The 28,000-nt window shown below is 33.9% G+C and overlaps 1 protein-coding gene across 7 annotated transcripts in view; it reads right to left on the bottom strand.

Annotated features, from left to right (window-relative positions):
• Nucleotides 1–28,000, bottom strand: part of Wdr62 (WD repeat domain 62) — a 249,240-nt gene that overhangs the window by 33,309 nt on the left and 187,931 nt on the right. For 4 of the 7 annotated variants that reach the window (XM_089083111.1, XM_089083112.1, XM_089083113.1 and 1 more), the window contains exon 24: nt 9,166–9,350. In XM_089083111.1, coding sequence (XP_088939237.1) covers nt 9,166–9,350 — 185 coding nt within the window. Of the gene's footprint in view, nt 1–199; nt 7,721–8,986; nt 9,055–9,165; nt 9,351–28,000 lie in introns of those variants that run through there. The other 3 variants (XR_016140838.1, XR_016140837.1, XR_016140839.1) reach the window with 3 other exon arrangements.

Here is a 28,000-nt window from a genome sequence, read left to right as displayed (position 1 = left end):
CTCTTCATTTATCAATCTTTAGATCCTAGTGAATCAAATGGAAATCCAGTTTCTAAGTTCGACAACGCGATAAAAAACGATCCCATCGTCGTCGTTCTTGCGGTTGGAATCGCCGGAAATGTCAGAGCCGAACCAAAAAGTCTAAGCAGATATCGAAAGAACAGATCGAACCGTCACATTAGCTATTACTATTCCTGAATTTTTCCTAAACCAACCTTCAACATCGCTTCCTCACCTGTCCAACCAGCTTTACCATCTTCATCTAACTCTATTCCTCCTTTCGCCCCTATACAACGTCAATATCAACTAATCGCTAATAACTAATCTAGTTATTCTCCTGTGCATCCATCCGATGCAGAATACCTTTTAACTTCTACACCCTATCCCCAGGTCCTGTATTTCGAGATGGCAAACCTTTTGTTGAACATTTAGAAGACGAAGAATCTTATCCTATCGACCTAATCACTCCAGTTCCCAAGGAACATCAAGAATACTTCTTTCCTTAACCCTCATGTATTAATCTTTTGTCATCATACACATATTATATATAATTTTTGTTATTTTCCTTATTATATATTTTTGTAATTTTTCCTTTATTTGCTTATTATATAATCATTAATTTAAATTAATCAAAGAATATTAATTGTATTTCCGGGTAGAATTATCATACCAAAGATTAACTCACATTCACACTCTCTCTCGTAAGAATCCTACCCGATGGCCTCCATACTTATGTAACATCCGCGATATCACACATACGTGCACACACCTATACAAATATTTCTTCTCTTGTTTCTTCTGCTCTTTTATTATATATACTGTGGCGGTCCCCCGTTCACACAACTAATATCTAGCAAAGCATCCACGAAAAGCATCATAACCTGCATAGTGCAGTGATAACGTGCCTTAGACACCTGAAGACCTAGATTTGAATCTCATCGCGGCCAACATCTTTTTCCGTCATCAAATTCAACACATCGTAGACAACGCTCCTCACCAACGCCACAATTATTTTACTAATTAAAATCAATGTTTTTTAAATTTTAATATTTATTTTCTTTAAAACTCTCAATCTTTTTTCCCCATCCTATTGATCGCACGAGGTCTTTCCTTAATAAGTAATAAGAATTAGTTTCTTTACCAAAAAACGACCGACAAACGTACGCCTACAACGGGGCGTTATAGCGATTCTTTATCGCTGACCCAGTACCGAGACATAAACAGTGCGTTTGAGACATAAACAGTGAGATCACGTTTCCTGACTCTCGAGAAAGCAGTTGTTCGTCCTTCCGAACCCATTCAATTCTTATTCATTTAAACTTTATCCTTAATTCTGAATTTTACAATTTACTCTGGGCTGGACGTAACAATAGTATAAGTAAATATAGTTTATTATTTTTATGATTTTATACTTATTTCTTTTTGCTTTTCTTATTACTTTCGTTGATATGCTTAAGATCTATTTTATTTCTACCTGAATCTTATGATTTAAAACGTTTTATTTTAAATATTAAATTGCCACATATAATAATTTTCTTAAGGGGACATTCTTTTATTTTTTTGAAATTATATAAGTATTATACTTTATTACTGATAAAAACAATGATCTCTTTAAATAATTCAAGAGACAAAAAGCTATGTATAACTTATATATTTCTTGTTCCTATATTAATTATATTCTGTAGTTATATTTCGTTCAATTAAATTCTACACATTTCGTTCAATTAAATTCTACACATGCAAAAGTTAATAACACTTTCTTTTGTAAATTGATATATACTTTAAATAATACTGTATATATTATTATTAATATTAAATTTGTTTTATATGTTTGTGATTTCTTAAAACTGTTTTATTTATATCTTTCTCTTTCCTTTTTTTTGCCGATTTTGCTTATTTTGTCAGACACTTATTTTTGCTTATCTTATAAAAGTTAATTATTGTAATATTTCTAAAAAGACTTTTAGACTTATAAAAAGCTGTTATTTTTTAGTTTTTATTATTATGACATTTCCGAAATTTATTCTTAGCTTTATTTAAAAAATATATTTTGAAAACAAAAAATATCACGATATGAACCTTCCCCTAACCTTCTCCTTATGTTTGAATTCCGCTTTTTGGTCATCCGGGTGGAGCCTACATCGAGATATATCGATTCAATGTTGATGGACTCTTTTATGGGAAAAGTGGGGATGATTGGCAGCCCATATTTATATAGTCAAAGGAGTTTCCAAAACAAAAGTTTTAAAAATTCAATGTTGTCTCAGATGATCCTCAAGATCAAGTTCAAGGTCAAGTTTAATGCTATCAAAAGATAATCCTTCATGACCCTTACAACTTTTATTCAGATCATTTTCCCTGAAAGTGCATAATTTTGCAGATCATAAAGGGGCCTCATTCTTTTCGATACCGCATATATATGCACTATAAAGAAGGAGTAGACATTTATTTTAATTATTTAAGAGTTAAATTGCAAAATAGATAGCTTCGTAATTACAAAAGAAATTATCTCAACAAAGTTTCATAACAAAACATTACTTCTATAAGATAAAATATAATTGAGTACAGATATCTGCACTCATTTATTTTAATTATTAAGAGCTAAAAATTACAAAAATTCCCTAATAGAACTCGTCTATTCTGAGAACGTTCCACGGGATATCATACAAGTATACATTTCGAGATATTCTCCGATCATTCGAAATATGTACTGCGATATACTGTGGAATGTACTTAGATTGTTACTACCACTAACCTAATTCTTAGTATGTACTGAAGAATATCCCGCAATATGGCCATAGGATGAAAATAGTTTAAAAACAGTATATCATGTAGGGCATGCATAAGTGTATCCCAGATAGACATATAGATCATGAAAATTTATAATATACGTGACACCTCTTACGGAAAATAAATAAAAAAAAATGAAAAAAAATGAGAGAAAGTAATGAAACATTTTTTATCTTGTATCATTGCATGTTTTTAAAATGGTCACCCATTCTATTTGGGATCCTGCTCGATGCTGCTTAATTTCTTTAGTGGAATGAAACCTGCAACTGAAATAATGATATAAGTGAACACGGAATTTTGACATAAAATATGATAGATCCGGTTAATGAATGTTACTATGTTGTCATATAAATCCTTAATAGGCACATCATGCCTATATGATATCATTCGAATATTCTACACTTGTACTGAAATTACTGTGGTCATACATACTGTTGCCTAATATACTAGAGAACATTCATATGACATCTTGATATAATCATTTCTCGTATATTTTTAAGTTCATCTTCAGAATATACCCTAGCAGCACATGATACGATTCTGTATTTATACTGAATGTACTGTGATCATACCGAATATACTAAGATTATTTGTATAAAATGTATGTATCTCAAGTAGCAAGATGACGTCGATTATGATTTAAGATTATTTTTTGTCATTCGACGTCAGTGTACTAAAAAATTCGACGTAAAATAAACGTAACATTTGTCACAAAATATTATCATAAATATATTGTCATTTAATCGTCGTTTTAAAGTCATTTCCTTAACAGCACGTGTACATTCTGAGTATATTTTGAGAAATTTATAAACAATTTTCATAATAAAAATGATTCTCATTAAACATAATATAGGTTTACGCATCTATATATGCAATTAAATTATCCATGAATTACATATGCCAAGAATTACATATACAATCGACATTTTAAAATTAAGACTATTTATATGACAACATAGTAATATTCATTAACCGGATCTATCATATTTTATGTCAAAATTCCGTGTTCACTTATATCATTATTTCAGTTGCAGGTTTCATCCCATTAAAGAAATTAAGCAGCATCGAGCAGGATTCCAAATAGAATGGGTGACCGTTTTAAAAACATGCAATGATACAAGATAAAAAATGTTTCATTACTTTTTCTCATTTTTTTTTTCATTTTTTTTTTTTTACTTATTTTCCGTAAGAAGTGTCACGTATATTATAAATTTTCATGATCTATATGTCTATCTGGGATACACTTATGCATGCCCTACATGATATACTGTTTTTAAACCATTTTCATCCTATGGCCATACTGCGGGATATTCTTCAGTACATACTAGGGATTAAGTTAGTGAGCGATAGTAACAATCTAAGTACATTCCACAGTATATCGCAGTACGTATTTCGAATGATCGGAGAATATCTCGAAATGTATACTTGTATGATATCCCGTGGAACGTTCTCAGAATAGACGAATGCTATTAGGGATTTTACGTAATTATTTAGTACACTGACGTCGAATGACGAAACATAATCTTAAATCGTCGTCATAATGATATCATTTTTCTACTTGGGATACGACTAATTATATTCTACACAGATTTTATACGAATAATCTTAGTATCTTCGGTATGATCACAGTACATTCAATATAAAAGAGAATTCGTATGAGACAATGTGCTAATAGGATATATTCGGTATATTCTGAAGATGAGCTTAAGAATATATGAGAAATGATATACCATCAAGATGTCATATGAATGTTCTCTAGTATATTAGGCAATAGTACATATGACCACAGTACTTCCAGTACGAGTGTAGAATATTCGAATGATATCATGTGCTATTAGAGTTGGCTCCGTAGGAAGTTTCGTAGCTTTATAATAAGTTCAAAAAAATTTCATAATAAAACATCTTCTATGAGTCAAAATAAGGTTGGATACGAGCAATTAGGATTTAACAAAGCTAAAAGGGAAATTCTTTGTACTATCACTGATTGCTTGACGAGGAAAGCAATAGCACTGTCCTTGTCTTTCATTTACTGTGTACGTGGGTAACGTCCATGTATACACATACTAGTATACTTCGCACACGGACTGTCAATATGTTAAATGAAAGGACGAAATATACACTATTCTTGTTTTCCGATGACGCTGTTTTGGTCAGAAAATGCTTTTAGTCTCCTCAGGCCAGAAAGCAGTAGTGTTACGGGGATAATAAATTCTTTTTATTTCTGCATGTGCCAATGTATACAAATATATGTACAAATTTTAGTTAACGGTTACATAAATATTTTAGAAAAATAATGGATAAAAAATAATTAACGACTCTTGAGGTCTAAAAGTAAAATTAAATAATCATTAAAGGTTGTGCTTCACTTAAATATTTTTGTTATGTTACTCCATTATATTAATGGAGAATGAAAAAAAGAAACGAAGAAAATCTTGTGCCTCAATTACAAATGGTAGAATTATATTTCAAAATATAAAACACATTAACAGCACACGATACTGCAAATCATCCCATTTTCATACTACTTGTACTGTGATTATCTGTAACGTGTACTGAGATCCACATTAGAACATCACTGACGTATCATTCTTTCGCACGCGTATATTCTCAGGATTTATGCAGCGGTACAAAAATGATACATACGTTTTTTTCATCGCGCGCGTATTCTATAGACATAACATTTATCACGAAATATTATCGTCATAAATATATCGTCATTTAAGCTAGCGGCATACGATGCTTTTTTTCCTGCTGATTTGCTAGCTGGATTTGTGTGCTCGTAGAGCTCTTGTCTCTGATTGGTATATTCTTTTGGATCTAAAAAAATATACCAATTGAAGACAAGAGTTCAACAAGCACGTGAATCCAGATAACAAACTAGCAAGAAAAAAAGCATCGTGTGCCGCTGGCTTTAATCGTTATTTTTGTAACGATACGCCTCCCGCGCACTGTTCTAGCATAAGTGCGACCGGACTCCGCGTTCGCTATCGAACATACCGATCGTCGCGCGCGCCCGTAATACTGAACATATCGACCGTTGTGCACGCAACTCGTCACGTGCGTGTCAAATATCGCTGACGACCCGCGTTATTTTGCAAGCTAGAAAATAACAAAACTCGACGGGTATATAAATCCGGCCGATTCTCGATAAAACAACTAGACCGATCCTCCGAACGTCTCCATCTCCAATCGATATTCAGAAATCGCGATCAGGCATTCCTGAGCTCCGCCGAGCATACTCGACACTGATACCATCCTGTGCAAAAGTGAGAAATCGGGACAGAGCATTCTCAGTCTCCATCAAGCATACTTCTCGCTTTTCCAAGACAGAGCAGTCTCAGTCTTAACTTCCTTCTAACGATACGAGCAAACTGGGACGGAGCATCCTTAGTCCCAGCTTACTTGTCACTCGTTTCTCCTTCCTCGAGACGGAGCATTCTCGGTCTCACCATTCCTGCCATCACACGAGCACACGGGACGCATTCTCGGGCCCCGACAAGCATACTTGTCTCTCGTGTAAAATCCACAAACAGGAGCGAGCATTCTCATTCCTGCCATTTAAAAGCGCATCTATCACGCGGCAACAACGAGTCATACACTACTAGCGCCATCGACGAATCGCCGTTCAACCAATCACGCGCTTACGCGACCAGTAGGCCTCGCTGCGAACCAATCACTCGTCCCGACGCATACGCCTCACACTCCGAGTGTACCTCGCGTATTTCACGCGCACCGAAAGATGCACAATGAAGAAGTCGTAACATATATCAACAGCGCGCTGAGCGAATCTATACCGCTGTATATCCACATTAGCAAATTATCCACATTAGTAATGTATCTTATAACAAATAACATGATGACCTTGACAATGCATGTCAAGGTCATTGAAATTCGTGAGATCGCCCACTTATGCAGTTTTACCTCTAGCTATACAAATTTAACTTTAAATATCTCAAAAACTATGAGAGACAAATAAACAAAATATATTCAACAATTTATAAACAATTTTCATAATAAAAATGATTCTCATTAAACATAATATAGGTTCACGGCTCTATATATGTAATTTAATTATTTACAAGAATTACATATGCAATCGAGATTTTAAAATTAAGACTATTTATATGACAATATAGTAACATTCATTAACCGGATATCTATCACATTTTATGTCAAAATCCTGTGTTTACTTATATCATCATTTCAGTTGCAGGTTTCACATTATAGAAATTAAGCGGCATCGAGCAGGATCCCAAGTAAGATAGGTGATCGTTTTAGAAACATGCAATGATACAAGATAAAAAATGTTTTATTACTTTCTCTCATTTTTTTTTTATTTTTTTCACTTATTTTCCGTAAGAGGTGTCACGTATATTATATATTTTTATGAGCTATATGGCTGGGATACCGTTATGCATGCCTTACATGATATACTGTTTTTAAACCATTTCATCCTATGGCCATACTGCGAGATATTCTCCAATACATACTACGGTTAGTGAGTGATAGTAATATTCTAAGTATATTCCAGTATATCAGAGTACGTATTTCGAATGTTCGGAGAATATCTCGAATATACTTGTATGATATCCCGTGGAACATTCTCATAATAGACAAGTGCTATTAGGGTATGTTCGTGGTTATCATGAACATGGTGGGATGTTTACCTATATGATTTACAAATCGTGGAATATCTGCTTTTAATGTATATCTCCATGTAATGTACATTTCGTTGCGTTCCTAGCGATTGCGAACGTGCGTAATGCTAGATAATCACATCTCGTATGCTTGATATTTGTGAATGGACTGATACGCACTTATTTGAAGATTTTTAATAATTAATAATTCATTACAAATTGCAAAATACAGGACTTTCTTGTTCAGCCCATTCTATCTGCATACAGTTGTTGTACTATTTCGAATCAGATACCTTGTATATACAATAAAATTTAAGTAGATTACAGAATAACAAAAAGATTGAGACATTAGAATATTTTCAAAAATATGAGTTTTATCAATATTGCAGATAAAATGTATGATTTTGAGGGAGACATAAGATGATGTCATCAATTTGATCTTGAATAATAATTTGAAAGTAACATGAAGATTACCCTCAATTTTTTAAATGGAATACCCAATTTCTCATATCCTTGTAGCTTAGGGCTGTTGTACATAAAAAAAACTTAAGCAGTTAAACTTAAGTAGTTTTTTGGCAACTACATTTTAATATTTTTATGCATAGAATAATAAGATGAATCAATTGATATAAAGAAAATATATAGTTGCTGTTTAAAAAAAAATTAAGATTTGCAATACGCAACGACGTATCTTTTCTGAAATTATATATTTTCTTCAACTGATTCATCTCATTATTTTATGCAAAGTATTAAGATATTGTAAAAAAATGAATAGTTTACGAGATATTTTACATTTTATGTCAAATTGCATATCAAATTCAAGCCTCATAACTAGGCCCCGGATATTCGTGCGATTTCTCATGCCGCGTGCGAAGCACCGCTGCGTGCAAGTGAGTCGAGAGCTCGCTAAAGTGAGATAGTAACATTTCTCAAAGAAATCCGACGCTCGACTCGACGTAATCCGAATTAATGATTTTGGTTAGTCCGTGATCTATTAAACATAAACAAAATATAGAAAACAATATGTTTGAATTTTATTAGAAGTACAAATATTTTAAAACCATATTACTTTTTAAATCTTAAAATATAACATAGATTAAATAAAACAAATACAATATATTGAAAGTAAATAATATAGTATCCAAAAAATATCAAAAAAGATAAAAAGTAATATTGTTATCTCACTTTAGCGAGCACTCGACTCAGTCGTACGCAGCAATGCTCTGTGCGCGGCACGAGAAATCGCACGAATAGAAAGTACTTCTTAAAAAAATACTTTATTATATTTTTTTTGGAAAGCTCTCGTAGTAAGTTACAAAAATATGAAAGTAGATGTTCCATTTAAGAAATTGAAGGCGATCTTCACGTGATTTCCAAACGATTACTCAAGGTCAAATTAATAATGCCATCTTATGGCTCCCTCGAAACCATACAACTTTTCTCTGCAATATTTTTTGATAAAACTCATATTTTTCAAAATATTCTAATGTCCCGGACTTTTAATTACACTCTGAACAAAATGACAAAAAAAAAGTTACCAAATATATTAAATAATATACCTGAAATTTAAGGATCAAAACCACGGCTCTATTATATTGACTTTTTCTTATATAATTTTAATGCATTCCTTTAAGTAAAATAAAAAATTATTGTACATTATACATTTTTGAACAACGACAGAGAAATATATGTGATCACTATGCTTTAATATGCTTAATAATAATTTTGATATACTTACATTCAACATGAGCTACATCTATAGCATGATCTGTGTCTTTAACTGGTAATTCATGTGGACTAGGTTCCAACTGACTTCTGTTTGCCACAGATATTCTGCTTCCATTATGACTAATTGTATTGACACCACTCCGGCCATTTGTTATGATTGCCGATCCAGATTTTCTTATCATTGTACCAGGTAAGCTTAAATTAATCAAAAGAGATATAATTAGATATGCTAATTAGATATATATTAGATACATGTTATATTTAAATTTATTTATAATCAAGTATCATTTCTGCATTATTCCAAATTATTTAAATATTCGTGGTTTAAAAATAAATATATGTACAAATTAATTATTAAAAGAAATTAAAAATACTGTAACATTTAGTTTTAAAAAAATTTCAACAACATATAATATGAAAATTTATGATAATGTACTTGTAATAAAATATTTTTGATTCAAGAAATAAAGATAAAAGTTCATATTAGAGATGATTTCAATAACTTTGACATATGTTGTTAATTGTTACGCACGCACGCATGCACGCCCGCTCGCACGCTCGCACGCATGCATGCACAGTGTGTCCCAGGGTATCATCCTTTTCTTTCCGCAATAAATGGAAATTAGGAAAAAAATTTACATTCAAGGCCTATCTGAACACTCTGATAGCGACATTTTAGTTTTTTGGAAATTACCGGAAATAGGATAAATCTGGATCAAGTTTGAAATTTTTAACGATTAATGTAGATCGAGAAGAGTATTATTGGATCGATCTTTTGAAAACTAATAACTTTTGCTTAAACTTTCTTTTATTTCATTTTCGGTTCTTACGAAAAGAGAAAAATGTCAAATTATTGTGGATTTGTAAATAATATTTATTGGATAACAGTGGACGAGAAAACAATACAATATATCTTGCATGAGATTCATTCAGCTTGCACTCAGCGACAAAATCAGACTGCGCTTCGCTAGAGCTCGTTCTTTTATAGGAGAAACACACACACACACACACACACACACACACACACACACACACACACACACACACACACACACACACACACACACACACACACACACACACACTTATAATTTTTCGAAAATATGTTCCCTCACCGCTTTCATCAATCGCTTCCGATTTACACTAGATCTTTTCCGCTCTTCAGTCACCACCTTACATACACACATAATACGAAATATCTCTTTTGTCTCACTGCTTTCATCAATCGCTTCTGACTTACTTAGATCTTTTCCACTCGATCCTACATTCTGACCAGACATTTGACCTCAAATGTTATCGCATTTATCTTCATCTTTTAGATTATCACTCGTATAATTTATCCATGGTTTCATATAATCTACGGAAGTAGATGTTCTGAAAAGTTCTTTATGATCATCTACTTTTTGTACAACATATCTATCGTTGCGCAGTACTTTTATCATAGAATATGGACCGAGGTATTTATTAACTAATTTAAGACCGGGACCTAGGAGGACCTTGAGGATGCTTTATTGCTACAATATCGTTTTCACTATATTTAGTCGCTAATTTTCGCTTCTTATTAAAAGTTACTATTTTCTTGTTGAATTTTTGCGATACACTCTTTTGCACGATTACGCAAACTGTTTCGGTCATTCTGAAAATTTTCAATCCACTCTTTTTCTAATACCTCTCGTATTTGAGAGTCATCTTTTATTACTTACGCACATGGGTTCCAAAAAATAAATGAAATGGTATTGTACCAATGTTTCTCTGTGAGACACAATTCAAATATAGTTGGGCTAGTTCAATGTATTTGAATCATTCCTCACGTTTAGGATCAGCAAATTTTGTTAACAAAGGTATTAAAACTCGATTAACACGCTCTATTTGACCATTTGCTCGCGGAACTCCGGTCGTGATTAACGTATGGCTTATATTCTCTTCCGAAAAATATTCTGCGAATTCTTTTGATGTAAAGGCCGCTCAGCGATCAGAAACTATTCTCCGTGGATTCCCAAAAATAATTGATTGTTTCTTTAATCTATTTATAACTTCAGCAGTATTCGTAATTTTAGTCGCATACAGCCATATAAATTTCGTATACGCGTCAATCACCAAAAAAATACTACTTATAACTTTTCTTCGTAGAAGGTAACGATTCTAAATGATCTATATGATAGGTGTCCAATGGTAATTCGCCTTTTTCTATCACATACAAATATCCTTCCTGTTTATCCTGTTTCCTCTCTGCTAAAATGCAAGCTACGCAATTTTTTATAACTTTTTCAATCTTAGACCTCATGTTTGGCATCCAAAAATCTTTTAGTAATAATGCTGTGATTTTTGCAACGGAAAAGTGACCTCTATCATGCTTGATAACTTGTGTACGCATTACTTTTGGAACAACTAACAGAATATCATCGTTATGTTTTTAAAAAGTAAATTATTCCTAATCGTATAACCGTCAATATCCTTTTCTTTAATCGCATTTAATATTTTCTTAACATCGTCATCCTCTTGTTGTGCTCGTCTAAATTTTTCAGTTAAAGTATCATTGTTTTCTACATTCATACATATAGGAAGGGGATTGCAACTTAATGCATCCACGTGTGCCATACTCTTACCGGGACGATGCTCAATAACGTAATCAAATTCTTCCAAAAGCAAAGACTACCTCGTCACACGCACGCATAAGTTTTTTTTATTCATAGTTAGCGAAAACGCACGGCAATCCATTATTATTTTGAAAGATATGCCTAACAGATAAACACGAAACTTGACTAACACTTTAACTATAGAAAGCACTTCTAACTCGTAACTCGTATACCGCTGTTCTGCGGAAGATGTTTTACCGTTCGAATAATATATTGGATGAAATTTATTATCTTCGTTGCCTTTTTGCATCAAGATTGCACTATATCCGTCAACTGACGCATCGATATGTAACTCTGTTGATGCATTCGGATTATATAGATGTAATATAAGTTTATTACATAATATATCTTTCAGACAAGTAAACGCTTCTCTTTCTTTTTCGGCGAATCGAAACTTCGTATTTACTTTCAGTAAATTACTCAAATGGACGAGCTATAATTATTGAATAGTTTGATACAAATAATTGAATAGTTTGATACAAATTTTCTAAAATAGCCACTAAGATCGAGAAAACTTTGTATCTCTGTTATTATATATTAGTTGGTTTTGGGAATCTACGCACTGCTTCAACTTTTTGTGTGGATGGATATACTCGACTGTTCTCTATTACATGACCAAGAAATTCTATCTTTGTAAGAAATAGTATTTTTTCCGATTTATTATTAATCCTGCTTCATTCGCGATTTTCAATACTATTTCGAGATTCTTTACTCCGGTCTCTCTATCTATGGATGGTATTATTAAATCATCTAAATAAATCAATACTATTTTATTACGTATTACATCTCGGAAAACTACGTTATAAATCTTTGAAAAATTGACGGCGAATTATATAAACCAAAAGATGCCTTTAAAAATTCATAGTGGCCATCAGGAACTATAAAAAGCTGTATATTTTTGACTATTCTCATCAATAGGAACATGAAAAAAATCCATTCTTCAGGTCTAACGTACTAAAAAATCTCGCGGTTTGTAAAAGATCCAGTTGATCTTCGATGAGTGGAAGCGAATATCTGTCACAATTTTTTTATTTAACTGTCTATAATCGACGCACAATCTAGTATTTCCATCTTTTTTCTTACCAACACTACCGGATTCGCATATTCGGAAAGGCAAGATTGCGCAATACCGTCTCGAATCCATTCATTTACATGCTCATTCATTTTTTCTCGTTCTTTGGGCGACAGTCTCCGGGTCCTTTGATATTGATTCTTTGTCTTTTAAAATTATTGTCATTTTAACGTGTACTTCTTTGATCTTTTGAGAGCAATAATTATCAACTATGTTCTTAACTGCTAATCGATGTACGTCATTCGGAACATGGGTTACGTCTATCTTATTAGTATCTTCGTGTTCTAAATTTATTTGAAAAACTTCAGGTAACTCGCTTTCATTCGCAACCTCTTTTTTTGTTAGACTAATTGATCTCTATTTTTTATACATAGCTCAACCGTATTTAAAAAATCAGTACCAATAAGGAATTCATAATTAATTAAGTTATCTGACATAACTTGAATAAGTATGGAATACGAATGTCCATCTACTGTTAAATTCGCACGAAATTCTCCGAACGTCACATTCTCGTTCAAACCCACACCTCGAAAACGAATTTCTTTACATTCTAATGGAGAAGATCCTAATTTAATGTCTCGATCCGCACGCACACATAGATCACTGCCTGTATCAATTAATGCAATCAAACATAGATCACTGCCTGTATCAATTAATGCAATCAAACATAGATCACTGCCTGTATCAATTAATGACTTTACAATCATTAACCGCTACTTCTTTGGTACATTTCGCTTGACTTACATGTGTCGCGATGCTATCTTTCACCTTTTGTTTTTTGGGACATTTTGCTGCGATGTGTCTACGCTCTCAACACTGAAAATACTTAGGTCCATTTTCTTTGGTCGGACAATCTTTACCAAGATGATCCGGTAGGCCGTAGTTAAACCAGTTTTTCTTTCCGTTGTGTGACGTCTTGTGCTGTCCGTATCTTCTGCTCTTGTCCGCCTTCTGTATCCTTTCCTTTGACCCGCTTTTTATCCTAGAATGTTTCCGCTCCCACAGCGTGACCTTCTCGAATGCCTCTAACAATGATCATTTTGTTCTAAGACCACTAATACGTGCTTGGTCTCTCAGCATTGGATCGGGGATACTGTCGATGATGTATTCGGCGATCTCCTCTTCTTCGATCGGAACACGATTCTCAAGGATTATTTTTTCATGCACGTACATACTCATAGAATGTCTCTTCCTTCTTCCATTCACGCTCTTCGAATTCACGACGTAGCATCATTTTGCTGAGCCGATGATGGAACATACTTCTTAATTCAAGCAATAAGGATTCTAGTGATATCTCGACAAACTCGGGCTTAGAATGTAGCCAACTTAACGCTTTTCCTTTCAGTCGATTAATATTTTCGCATGCTCGTCATTTAATCGATACGATCGTTTCAATAATCTTAGCTGTCTTTCCCACATCTCGAAATTGCCTGTCGTGTCGTCAAAAATAGCGAGCAGCTCAACTATAGCTGTCAAATTGGTTTTTGGCTGCATAGCACTGAGTTCTTCGTCGCGTATCTGCACACGAGCAGTTGATTGTGAACTGGCTCTTAACGATTCAAGTCTAAGAAGATCTAATTCGGCTTCCATTCTGTGTTTGTCACGAAGATGTATCCCAAGTTCTCTCGCACTATCTCCCGTTTCTGTCAGAAATAACTTCAGTATTTCTGGTTTCTTCTTCTGATAATTTTTCGGATCATATGCCTGAAGGACCTGCCTCGTTCAAACGAATTATTAATTCGTTCTTGTTTCCCATATATAGTCCTAGTGTTTTCAGTTCTACTACCGTTAGATCACCCGCGTATTTCACTCATGTCCTTAGTAAACTCGCGAACTCGTTACTCACGATATTCTCACAGTAATCTCACGATAATTTCTCGTTCTTCTCGGCACTGTTAGCCTGATCCCGACTGAGTCCCCAAGAATATGTGGATTTATAAATAATATTTATTGGATAACAGTGGACGAGAAAACAATACAATATATTTTGCATGAGATTCACTCAGCTTGTACTCAGCGACTGCCAAAATCAGACTGCTCTGCGCTTCACTAGGGCTCGTTCTTTTATAGGGAAAACACACACACACACACACACACACACACGCGCGCGCGCGCGCGCGCGCGCGCGCACACACACACACACACACGCACACACAACTATACAATTTTTGGAAAATATGTTCTGTCTCACCGCTTTCATCAATCGCTTCCGACTTACTTAGATCTTTTCCGCTCAATCCTACATTGTGATTTATTATTATAAGACATTCATTTATCCAGGCATCAAAAATTATTGATTTAAATTAAAATCGAATTCTATGTAATTTAATATCAAATTCTATGTAATGAATAGAATTATATTATTTATGCTTTTAGAAATAAAATTAGAAATATGGGAAAAAATGTAGCAAATCTTTATATTTTTAATTGAAATATAGAGTGTGTAATATATTGTTACGACTGAGCAGTGATCCGCTCGTCGTTGCCCTCGAAGATTGATTAAGAAAGAGGAGATCGTTCCCTATTAACGTGATGCGGAATGTTTCGATGATGGATGGTTGTTTTAAAGAAGGCGATTGCGAGAGAGTTGTCTTTTCAAACAGAATATTCTTTTGATTCTCTTGTTCTCATTTAATTAATTAATAAAGACTCTTTGTGATCAAGCAATTTTGTTTATCTTGCGAGTGAAACGTGCGAGTGCCCGCTGCGAGTTACGAACGCGATCATTGATCTGTTGAAAAGAAACTTGATACATAATACATCCAACATGAATGTAATGTTGCTCATTTATCTGAATCGATAATAGAATAGCATCCAAAGCGGTCGAAGATTCAAGTGACAGTTGCGCATCGTATGATACCCTCATAGAACATTTCTTACTACATTTATCACAAAAGTCTTGAAACTTTTCCTTCCTTTCTTGCTTCAACAAGTTTTGCAAAATCGTGTTTGTTTAATATCTCCTCCTTTATCGATAAAATACATTTCTTAATAATTTTTCCACATATTTGACACGTACATACTTCGACATAGCTTTTCTTGATATATATTCTCAGAAATAGACATTGTTTGATAAAGCGTCTATTGTTGTAATATCAGGAGTTGCCACCTCTGTTAAGCTAGCATCTCCCCCATAAAAAATCAAAAAAATATATATGCCCAAATTATGTGCTATTATGTGCTCTAGTCCCGATTTTTGAGCTCGCATGGTTTAGCAGGAAATGGGAATTGAAAATGGGGGTGCTAGCTTAACGAAAGTTAAGTTCCTCCCCCCTATTAAAATTACACAGATAAAAAGTTAATAACTCAGAATTATGTATTATTTATATGCTTTTAAACGCTATAAAAATAATCCATCTAATAATTTACAAGATATAGGCCAAAAAGATAAATATACCTATCAACCGTACAAGAGTAAAGTACCAGTTAGAATACAGATAGCAAATCAGGTGCAGACTTACGGGTGTTCCCTATTTACTGGTACTTCACTCTTGATCGTTGAGGCGGTGCTAATCTTCGAAGTAATTTATTAGTCATAGGGGATGAGCACAAAAATTGGGTCTTGCCTATTTTGAGAGCACATAAATCGAGGAACATTTTAAGCATACAATCGATTCGCTATCCTTATTTTTATTGGCTTTACTCTTATTCGTTGGGGCGGTGCTAACTTTCGGAATGGTTTATTAGTCATAGGGGATGAGCACAAAAATTGGGTCTTGCATATTTTGAGAGCACATAAATCGAGGAACATTTTAAGCCTACAATCGATTCGCTATCTGTATTCTAACTGGTACTTTACTCTTGTATGGTTGACAGATATATTTATCTTTAAGATATATTTATCTTTTTGACCTATATCTTGTAAACTATTAGCGATGGGTCAATTATTTTTATAATGATTGAAAGCACATAAATAGCACATAATTCTGAGCTATTAACTTTTTATCTTGTGTGTAATTTTAATAGGGGGGATGCTAACTTTCATTAAGCATCCCCATTTTTAATTCCCATTTTTAATTTCCTGCTAAACCATGCGAGCTCAAAAATCGGAACTAGAGCACATAATTAGCACATAAATAGTACATTTGAGCATATATATTTTTTTGATTTTTTGTGGGGGGGAGTGCTACTTTAACAGAGGTGAAGTTCGTATCTTGTAAAAAACACTTTTTAAAAGTTTAGCTCCCATTTTATACATTTTTTAATCGAACCTAATTGTACAAATGATTTTATAAATTTAAGAGCGTTTGTTGTAGATATATTTATAGCTCCTTTAAATTTATCATACGCATATCGTGACGAAAATTTGCACATTACTATCAAAAACCACATGTATTTTTGACAATTATGTTATTAGATCCTATTTTTAAAACAAGAAAAATATTGCCATTTTGTAATACACCCAGCATAATAAACTTCTTATTAATATTAAAGGTATCCTAATTAGGACGTACAGATAAACACGTTTACTTTTTTTTTCATTCTTATTTCTCCAGTTTTGTTCCGTCGCTAACTCACAAGGTTCTTCATCTGATTTGTCAGAATTTATTGATGATTTTATATCTAATTTCGCATTTGTGATATCTTTTGTTGAAAGTTCTGTAATAACTGCATTGGCGTCTCGTGATGCGTATTAATATTTGAGGGAGGTTCCGTTTTATTCATTTCTGACATAGCTAACTTTGCGGAAAAAGTATATATATATATATACTGTATATGTACATATACATACTGTTAAAAATTTATCTATTCTCATTGATTGCGAATTGTACTTTAACAGTCTGTGTTTGATATCGTTAAATTCAGATTCAACTGCAGATAAATTTGCATTTATTTTGACGAATCCAAATATTGATATTTCCTGAATAGTGGAAAGTGTGGTAATAAGTAACTTGATTTTCTGTACTAGACAGTAATATGGATTTATGTTTACATTCTGAAGAGCATTATAAAAGCCATTAACGCAACTATCGAAGAACGTATTAAGCCAAGTAATCATTTGTTGTATTCCGGATAGACCACAACCTTACTATCAGGGATAGTCGGGTTCGCCAAACCTAAGGAATCCTGAGCAGGATCATTGGGTATTCCGCAAAATCATTTACACACTACTGACACACACTTTCCTTTAACTTAATTGATTTTATTTTTACAATGGCACAAATGGTTAATATTTCACTTGCTATATTTCTCACATATGGTTGAATGTCGTCGGGTGGATCGGCGCGTCTTGCGTTACTCTGACGACTGACGATCGGGTGACACTCGAGATTCTGATATCGCGGCTCGCGTGAACTTGGCGACGGATTTTGATAATATCTCGTGCGACTTCCTATATTCCTAATCGAGGAACATTTTAAGTCTTATAATTTTGACTCCGTTTGATTCCGCGTATGACTCCGCTTATATAGAAATAATCGATGTCTGATTAGCATTTTGATCGGATTCATCAATCGAATGCGCAGTATTGACAAATCAATATTGCGCACGGATCGATCAGTGAATTAAGGAATTTGCTGATCGACTTTTCGCAATCGCAATTTCACACGACGCATTCCTGCGGTCTTTCGAAAGACTTTTTGAATTTACTGTTGTCATGCGGATTGTTAATATATCTAGTTGTAGATATGGCTATAACATCCCCCCCACCCCCATTAGCAAAAGAAAACGGAGGTTTTCTATGTTTACAAAATAGAGATCTTTTCCCGATACAATTTTTGTTATAATCGTTTATTTAAAATCGTGTACTTTCGCTTCTCCTAAGCGGTCTATATTACGTAATTCGCTATTTCTATTTAACTCTACTAGTTTAGTAGTATGTCGTTGCTTTTTCTTATTTATTACAACTATTATCGCTATCAACGATGACTATTATTAATGTGGTGCTATTTATTGATATAGGATATACAAAGTGCTTTTGTAGAAAGGGCGATATTTTCTTAGTGTTTATCTCGTCGTTTATTTTGTTTAATTTTCCTGTTAGTTCTGTCAGGTCTGTCGCGTCTTGTACAACCCTTAATTTAATTTTTTCCGCTTTGTTTGTGTTGAGAGTCTCGCCCAGTATTGTAATATTATAATTAGGTAGATAAGTTTTTATTTCTTTTTCGTGTTTTACAATTTTCGATTTTACCGCGTCCGCTGTGACTATTTTACAATCATTTAATAATGTTATTTTTCCCATATTTATGATAATTTTACGCGTTTCTCTATTATTTTTACATGAAATTGTGATGGTTTGTTTCGCTGGTGTAGAATATAACCAAAAATATAAATTAGTTAAGACTATATGTTGTTTTTTATTATTATGTATTTAATTTTACAATTTTTATAATGATTATTGATTTCTATATATATATATATATATATATGTATATATATATATATCTATTTCGCATAGTGGGTCGGTCTTAACGTTTTAATCGGAAAACTTTGCTCGCACAAATACTTTGCATTTATTTCTTTGCATTTTCTTATCATTGTTAGTCTTGCGTACGTGTGTCTGTCAGTATCTAAGGCTATCAATAGGTTGATTTCTATTAATACGGACATGTTTTGTTTATTGGTAACGGTATTATGTTTAGTATATTGAAAGTGAAATTAGTGGGAAATATAGAATTGTGTAGACGTCAGTTTTGTCGCAGTGTGCGATCATAGTCGTTACTTTCTCCATTGTAGTTCTCCAATCTTCTTTCCTTATTTTAAATGGGAAATATAGTCCTTGAGGTGTTGTTGTTTCTTTAAGATTTTCTATTATTTTTTCTAGTGGTATTAGTCGCAGGTATAGTATTCCATTTTTTATCGCAGTTAGATATTCTAGTATATCTTCCGTGCTGTGTCAATTCATCAAGGACTGCATTTGTAATTATAAAATGTTTCTTTATATTCTCGCGATTTATTTCCGTTGTTATTGTAATTTCTAGTTTTTTAATTGCATTAGCTAAGACGTTTTCATTGTTTTGAATTATTTTTTCTGGATTGTTTATGTTCGCTATTTCCGTAACATCTAATACTGATTATTTTTATTTTTTTTTTGTGTAGTGTTTTAGTTTTTTAGTGTAGTGTACTAGTTGTTAGTTTTTAATTTTTTGTGATAATTTGTAGTGTGCTAGTCTATTTTTAGTGTATGACTTTATTGTGGAGCATCCTTTGGGATTTTATGTTTGCTTCATATTCGTCTTTGGTAAGTCTCTACATTTTTCTTTTATTGTTTATGTTTTCTCTTTTCTCTTTAGTTTTCTACGAATGCTTTTAGACGATTTACGTACGCATTTAACGTTCGGCAGCCGCTTTTATTTTATAGTTTACCTATTTTTTCTAATATTATGTAAGGTCCGATCCATATTGCATTTAGTTTTTTCGATCGCCTTCGTCGAACTGTTTCGTCGTGTAGTAGGACTTTGTCTCCTACTTCGAATGCGCGTATTTTTGTTTTTCTATCATAATGTTCTTTCGTTATTGCTGCCATGTTACGCATTACGCATCGGCATTAGCGTTGGCTTTCCCAGCTTTGTGTATTATTTCATAATCGTATTCTTCTAACTTTAATCTCTACCTGATTAAACGTGAACCAGGATCTGTTAAATAACTATATTAAAGGATTATGGTCGGTAATTATTTTGAATTTTGTCCCGTATAAATAGGGTCTGAAATATTATACTTTACTGCCCATACTATTGTAAGTAATTCTTTCTCCGTCGTGTTGTAATTGTGCTCCGCGCTTGATAACACGCGGCTGACGCATGCGATGGATTGATCCTGATCTACCTCGACCTGCGATAACACGACTCCTATTGCATAGTCCGATGCATCCGTGGTTAGAAGAAATTCTTTTGTAAAATCGAAATATTTTAATATCGGTGCCGTTATTAATTTAGTTTTTAGTATGTCAAATGGATTTTGTTGTGTTGTGGTCCACTCAAATTTCTTTCCTTTCTTGGTAAGTTTTGTTAAGGGCTTTGCTATTCGTGAGAAGTCTTCGATAAATTTTTTGTAGTATCCGGTTAATCCAGTAAATGCTTGCACGTCCTTCACCTTTTTGGGCGTAGGAAAATTTTTTACGGCGTGTAATTTTGATGGGTCTGGCGAAATTTCATTTTCGGTAATTATATGCTCTAAATAAATTACTTCTTTCCGTAAGAATTCGCACTTGTTGGAGGTTTAGATTGTTTTCTCTTAATCTTCGAAGGACAAATTCTAATCTTTTGTTATGTTTTTTAAGGCTAAGACCGTGTATTACGATGTCATCAAGAACTAGATAGTTAATTCCTTGCAAGCCCATTAGAATTGAATTCATTAAGTGTTGAAAAGTTGCAGGTTTGCGTTTTTCAAACCAAACGGCATTCTATTAAATTCATAATGATCGTATGGTGTAGAGAATGCAGTTTTATTTTTATCTCGCTCCGCCATTGGTATCTGGTGGTAACTTGAGATCTAATGTCGTGAAATATTTCGCGTTGTCCAGCTGATCAAATATATCTGTTATGTTAGGCAACGGGAATGAATCTCCGATTGTGAGATCATTCAATTTTCTAAAATCAATCACAATACGTAATTTTGTTTTACCTGAAGCGTCTGTTTTTTTTTGACACGCTTAGTAGTGGTGCGTTCCATTGGCTGACGCTCGGTCTGATAATGTCCTGCTCTAACATTTCTCGAATTTACTTCATCTTTATGCTTTTCGGGTAAATGGTAAGGATGTACATTTACCGATAACGAATCTGTTCGTATTGATATTTCATGCTTTATTTTTATCATGTACGTTAAGGTGTCTCCTTCTAGGTGAAACACGTCATTATATTCGTGACATAATTCTAAAAAAGATTTTTATTCTTCCTCATTTAAATGCTCTGTGCGTAATGAATTCTTTATTCGTTCTTCTCGAGAAATTAATTTTGTACTTTTATTTCTTGTCAATCTTGCGTTCACAAATTCTTGTGTTATCTTTTCTTGCATATCTATCTCTTCTAATATTACTTGCGGTACTTGAACAATTTTTTCCTCTTCTGTAACATTCAGTATGATGATTGGATATGTATAATTTTGTGGTTCGATTAGATTCAATAAAAATTCCAGACATTATTTCCTCGGATTTCGTTAATCAAATTTTGTTTGATTAATCGTGATTTGCACGATTGTTTCACTGCACGGCTAAAGTTACGCGCCTGTATGGGTAGAGCTTGAAGTTTGCATCTATAAATTGCACAAAATTGGTTTTACGATCAAATGCGGTTATATATCGCCAAATGAAATCTGCTCCTAAGATCGCATCATATTCCATTGGCGCGTTATCTCGCACTATATATACCGGGTGTCGTATCTTGTTTTGAAATAGTTGGATTGTAATGTGTGTTGTATTATGTAATGTGTTTTGCTCAGTGTTATTATTTTATGTCCTGTTATACCTGTTAACTTAGTTTTCTCCTCATAAATTAGGACATGATCTAATACATATTGGATCGTCGGAAAAGTCATGACGTATTTTTTTCTATGTTTTTCAAAGGTCATTTATTTATATAAAGAACAAAGATCAATTAATGATATATTGCCCGTTTTGTTCGATAACCTTTTGCTATCTTTCAGTGAGTTTCATAATTCCTTGTTCATAGAAGGACCTGTCTTTATTGGCGAAAAACTGAACAAGATGCTGATTTACAGTCTCATCTGAATTATACATGCAAGGAGTTTTGAAGAGAGCGAAACAAGTGGAAGTCTGACGGCGCAAGGTCAGGCGAGTATAGTGGATGTGGCAACACATTCCATCCAAGCTCCAATAATTTTTAACGGGTGGTCAAACTTTGTGTGTGGTCTCGCGTTATCGTGATGGAACACAACTCCTTTACGATCAACGAGCTCTAGATATTTCTGGATGATGGATTCATTCAAACTGTCCAATTGCCGACAGTACACATTCGAATTGATTGTTTGGTTCCTTGGTAGGAGCTCGAAAAACATGACACCTTTAAAATCTCATCACACTGAGAGCATAATCTTCCTCTGATGAATGTTTGCTTTTGATTTCGTCGTTTGAAACGAATCATCACGTCGGGATCAAGACTGTTTGCGCACCACATTGTTGTAAACAATTTCTCATCACCAGTTATCAGTCGCTTAAAAAAAGAATCATTTTTCTCATGTTTAATGAGCATATCGCAGATGTTTATACGCGCCGTCAAATGAACTTCTTTGAGTTCATAAGGAACCCAAGTATCACTTGCTTACATATCCCAGCTTTTGTTGTTGTTTAGAGCTGTTTATTTTCGGGATATGTTTACAATATACTATTTCTATAAAGTACAAGAAATAAACGAAAAAACTTTTTCTTATTACAGGATTTAATTTGAACGGTACGGCATCTAGCTCTCGCCACTACGGTTCATGTTCGAGTTTAAAATAACTCCATTCATAATACAATAGATATCCATAATGTTCTTATACATAAGCTTTATATAAATATATAATTATATCTATTTAATTATTGCGATTCCTATAATTTCAGAAAAAGAGAGTCCCAATACTAGAAAAAAACTGAAACACTCGTATACTCAGCTTCTTCAGATGGTCGTGAACGCTTGAATGATGGATGTTCAATGTTTCTGTAATCTCTCGTGTCATGTAACGTGAGTTTGACTCGATCAATTTTGTCGTCAGACTCTCGGTGGGCCTCTCTGACCAAGGAGCGTTGAGATCAAAATCACTAGCACGAAATTTCGTGAACCATCGTTGGCACTGACGTTCTTGTAGAACATGTCACTGTAAACTTTACGCAATTTTTCACAAGCTTGACGCGCGTTCTTTCCTTTACGGAAATAAAACAGTAACATATGGCGAAAATGCACAGTTTGATCTTCCATCTTACACTTGTTATAAAATCTCCAAAACTCAACCAAATCGCTCAATTTTTTTTAGAATGAAGCTAGAACTGTCAGCTCTCAAATAACATAGCAATAACATAGACGCGAATAATTCTAGTACTTTCAAAAATGAACTAGTGCCATCTGTTACAAAAATGCGTCATGACTTTTCCGACAATCCAATATTTCAATTTTATTATTATCGCTGATGCACCTGTGTCAAATAAGAAGTTTATTTTTCTACCTTTGGCTTCTGCAATAGGTAATGCGATCGCGTTTAATTTGTTAACGAGCAATGTCCCCTTGATATGTGTTACGCGATACTCTGACGCGAGACGCGGAGTGGTCGATTTACTTTCATCGCTCTTTTTATTTTTAAAATTTTTCGCGGAATTTTCTTTTCACGAATTTGAAAAAAATTTTCCTGGTGGATTTTTTCTGATTTTTTGTTTAATATCCAACATTCTTGGTGCAAATGTCTATTTTATGGCAATAATTACATTGCTTTTCAATTGTGTTTATTCGTGGTTGTGCTCCGGATTTTAGTAAGGTAAATCTGTCAGTATATCTGTTGCTATGACAGTTGCGTCCGTAATGCTCTATTTTCCCGCATTTTTCGCAACGTGGACTTTATGATGCGTTTTAAATACTGGCCGATACGCTTGAGCTCGAGTGATACTCGCGTTTTCTCTTCCGCGCTTGCTCCTGCGATCGCCTCCTGTAGTGTTTTGTATCGTTGCGATCGTACAATTAATTTAATCTCTTCGTGTAATTTGTTTTGGTAATTGTATAACGACTGCTCTTTTATGTTTTCTAAAATCGCGCGTTGCTGTTCAACAGTATAGTTTTTGCCCTCTTCCATGGACTCGTATAGCTCCATGGCTATTCGTCTGTCGAATTCTTGCCCGCTTTCATTCAGCTTTTGTTTGAGCGAGATAAATTCGAGTTGCAAATGTGCGGTACTCTGTTTGCTTAAATATTCTTTTTCTAATTATCACTTTAATTGCTCGAAATTCACTATATCTCGCGTACGGAAGTCCATCATGGCCTTACTTTTGAATTTGGTGCAAAGGATGACCTCCAATAAAGATTGTTCGTCCGCAGGGTGTATATTTTCTATAGTGTACGTGCTTGCATTTAGAAATTCATACGCATCTTGATGTGCCATCGATCTCTGGGATCATGTTACGCGCCTACTTCAATGTTAAAATCGCGTTTCCTGGTTGGTTTCGTATATCCTGATACGGAGTGAATCCTAGTTGCGCACAGAATAAATCGGAGCAGGTTGAATGAATCGGACCAAATACAATAAGGAACGGACACAAGGTGGTTGAAATCGGACACAGTACTAATCGGACACAATAGGAAATGGACACACGGTAGCTGCAATCGGGCACAGTGGCAATCGGGCACAGTGGCAATCGGATACAGTGGCACTCGGACACAGTGCCAATCGGACACAGTAGGAAATGGATGCGCGGATAGTTGCAATCGTGACGGTTTTCCTAAAAAAGTTATTATATTCGAAATGCAAGATGCAATTTTTTGCCTTACTAAAATGATAGATCCTAGAAAGATTGACAAAGACCCCTACACAAGGTTTGGGGATGAAGACGTAATTTTTCGCCTTACTAAATTTATGAGTCTATCATATACTAAAATAATAGATCCTAGAAAGATTAGCAAAGATTCCAATGCAAGGATTGGATGTGAAGTTTTCGCTGATCTTTTCATTTTATTACAAATATAATTTTGTATTGTTTTCGTAATTAGTTCTGTGACAGTGAGGAGGGTTTCGCCCCCCAAACCCCTCTATCATGTATACAGAGTCACAACGCATGCTCAGTTTGCTGCATTACGTCGCTATGACAGATTTCTTAACCAAAAAAGTCATCAACTTTAACGCTTAATATCTCGGTTTGCGAAGTAGACCGCCGCGTTTTTTTGCCAGATTTTTTAATCTATTTATACTATCTATTTATTACTATTTATTTATTTAACTCCGTGCGTCCATTTCCTACTGTGTCCAATTGACACTGTGTCCGATTTCAATCATCTTGTGTCCGTTCCTTATTGTGTCCGTTTGGACCTGTGTCCGATCCATTCAACTTGCTGTGTCCGAGTTATTCTGTGCGCAACTGAGATTTTCCCCTGATGATTACAAACGTCCGTAAGTCATTTAATGGGTGAGGCAAAAAATCTTGTGATACTCTCGTTCGCTCGCCCATAAGTAATTGTGCCGGCTTAATCCGTTTACTTGCACGCGAAGATCGCGTATTTCGTCCATTAATTCACGGAGTATTATCGGGCTGTTCGTCAATTATAACGCGGCGGTTCGTTCGATTTTCTTGTAGACCGTTTCTATCGATTGAATGTCGTAGTTGTAAGATTTCGTCATCGATTTCTGTTGTTCGGCGAGTGAGTGAGCCATTTCGTTCATTTTCGTTTATTTCGTTTATTAATAATTGATGTATGTTAAAAAAATGAAATATGTTCTCGTAAATTGATTTGTATTGTGTGGGTGAGTCTGTTACTTTAGTTTGGGAATCAGATTGATTTAATGCGAGCAAACTATAATCTTCTTCGTTGTATGGAAATTCGCGTTCGGTTATGACATGAATGTTTTCATCGCTTTTGTATCAGGAGACACGGTAGTGTCTCGGGTGTCAAGTCAAGATCAATCGAGAACATTGCCGTGTGACTTTACGCGAGTCGTCGAGGTTCGAGCATCTGAAATTATCGAATCTCAATAACGGCTAAACCGATCAAGTTCTAAGTAGGCTTGATCGATAGCTTGAGTCCGACTTGCATAATAAAAGTATTTTTATTTTTCTGCTACGTGCCCTACAAGCAGAGATATTGCTATGCAAAGTCCGATTTGGAAATTTTTACTTTAAGAAATGTCATCATCGTCGCCTTTGTACGGCTGTAACGTCTATCACGAGATGTCACTATTAGTCTTATCGACTCAGCGGAAGAGAATTGGGATATGTGTCTCTCGATACCTCCGAAAATCGTAAAAGTTATTAGGATAACATAATAAGATAGGAGATTATAAGAAAAAAAAATAATTGAATAAAAAAATTGCTATCTATTTTACGATTGCCGCCGGTAATATAATATAATACTTCAAAATGTCTGATATATAAAAAAACTATAAAATTATTTTTTCTAAAAAAGGTAAAAAAAGGGTGTCAAGTATAATGGAATACTTCAAAATGTCTGATATCACTATAAAATTACCTTTTCTTAAAAAAAAGGTAAAAAAAGGGTGTCAAGTATAGTGGATATTACCAACTCAAATGATTGTGTAAAATTTATATAAAAGATTTGATATCAATTGACGCCAAGTTATAATCTTACAAATATGGAGCTACAAGTCCATTTTAGTCAAATTATATATTTCAATCGTATAAAAGATTTGATAAATCACTGTTTTAAAAAAATAAAACTCAAGTAGTAGCTTCTTTAATTTAAAAATAATAAAAACCAAATTATATATATCTTTCTATCCATTAAAAATTTCTTTTTCTAATCCAAATGGTAGTAATTATTTAGCTTTAAAATATTATATCACAAAATTGCTTTACTCAACCTACGTTTTTATCACAAAGAATTATAAAGTAACAGTATAAAATAAATGATAAAATTTTATTTAAATAAAAAAAATTTTTATGTAAAAACACTTGGCGCTGCTCATATTTCTAAAAAGAACATGAATAAGGTGTGTGTGTGTGTGTGTGTGTGTGTGTGTGTGTGTGTGTGTGTGTGTGTGTGTGTGTGTGTGTGTGTGTGTGTGTGTGTGTGTGCGTGCGTGCGTGCGTGCGTGCGTGCGTGCGTGCGTGCGTGCGTGCGTGCGTGCGTGCGTGCGTGCGTGCGTGCGTGCGTGCGTGCGTGCGCGCGTGCGTGTGCGTGTATGTAATTATAATTTAATCATATTAAATAATAAATTTTGCCTTTATTTGTAACATTCAAATAATCTCATCATTAGTTTTGCATTTTCGTTTGATCTAAGCAGCGCCAAGTGTTTTTACATAAAAATTTTTTTTATTTAAATAAAATTTTATCATTTATTTTATACTGTTACTTTATAATTCTTTGTGATAAAAACGTAGGTTGAGTAAAGCAATTTTGTGATATAATAATATTTTAAAGCTAAATAATTACTACACTTGGGTTAGAAAAAGAAGTTTTTAATGGATAGAAAGATATACATATAATTTAGTTTTTATTATTTTTAAATTAAAGAAACTACTACTTGAGTTTTATTTTTTTAAAACAGTGGTT

The sequence above is a fragment of the Pogonomyrmex barbatus genome, unplaced genomic scaffold, assembly GCF_055798465.1.
Source record: "Pogonomyrmex barbatus isolate J1 unplaced genomic scaffold, ASM5579846v1 scaffold7, whole genome shotgun sequence".
Taxonomy (NCBI): Eukaryota; Metazoa; Arthropoda; class Insecta; order Hymenoptera; family Formicidae; genus Pogonomyrmex; species Pogonomyrmex barbatus.
This window is presented reverse-complemented; position numbering and strand designations above follow the sequence as displayed.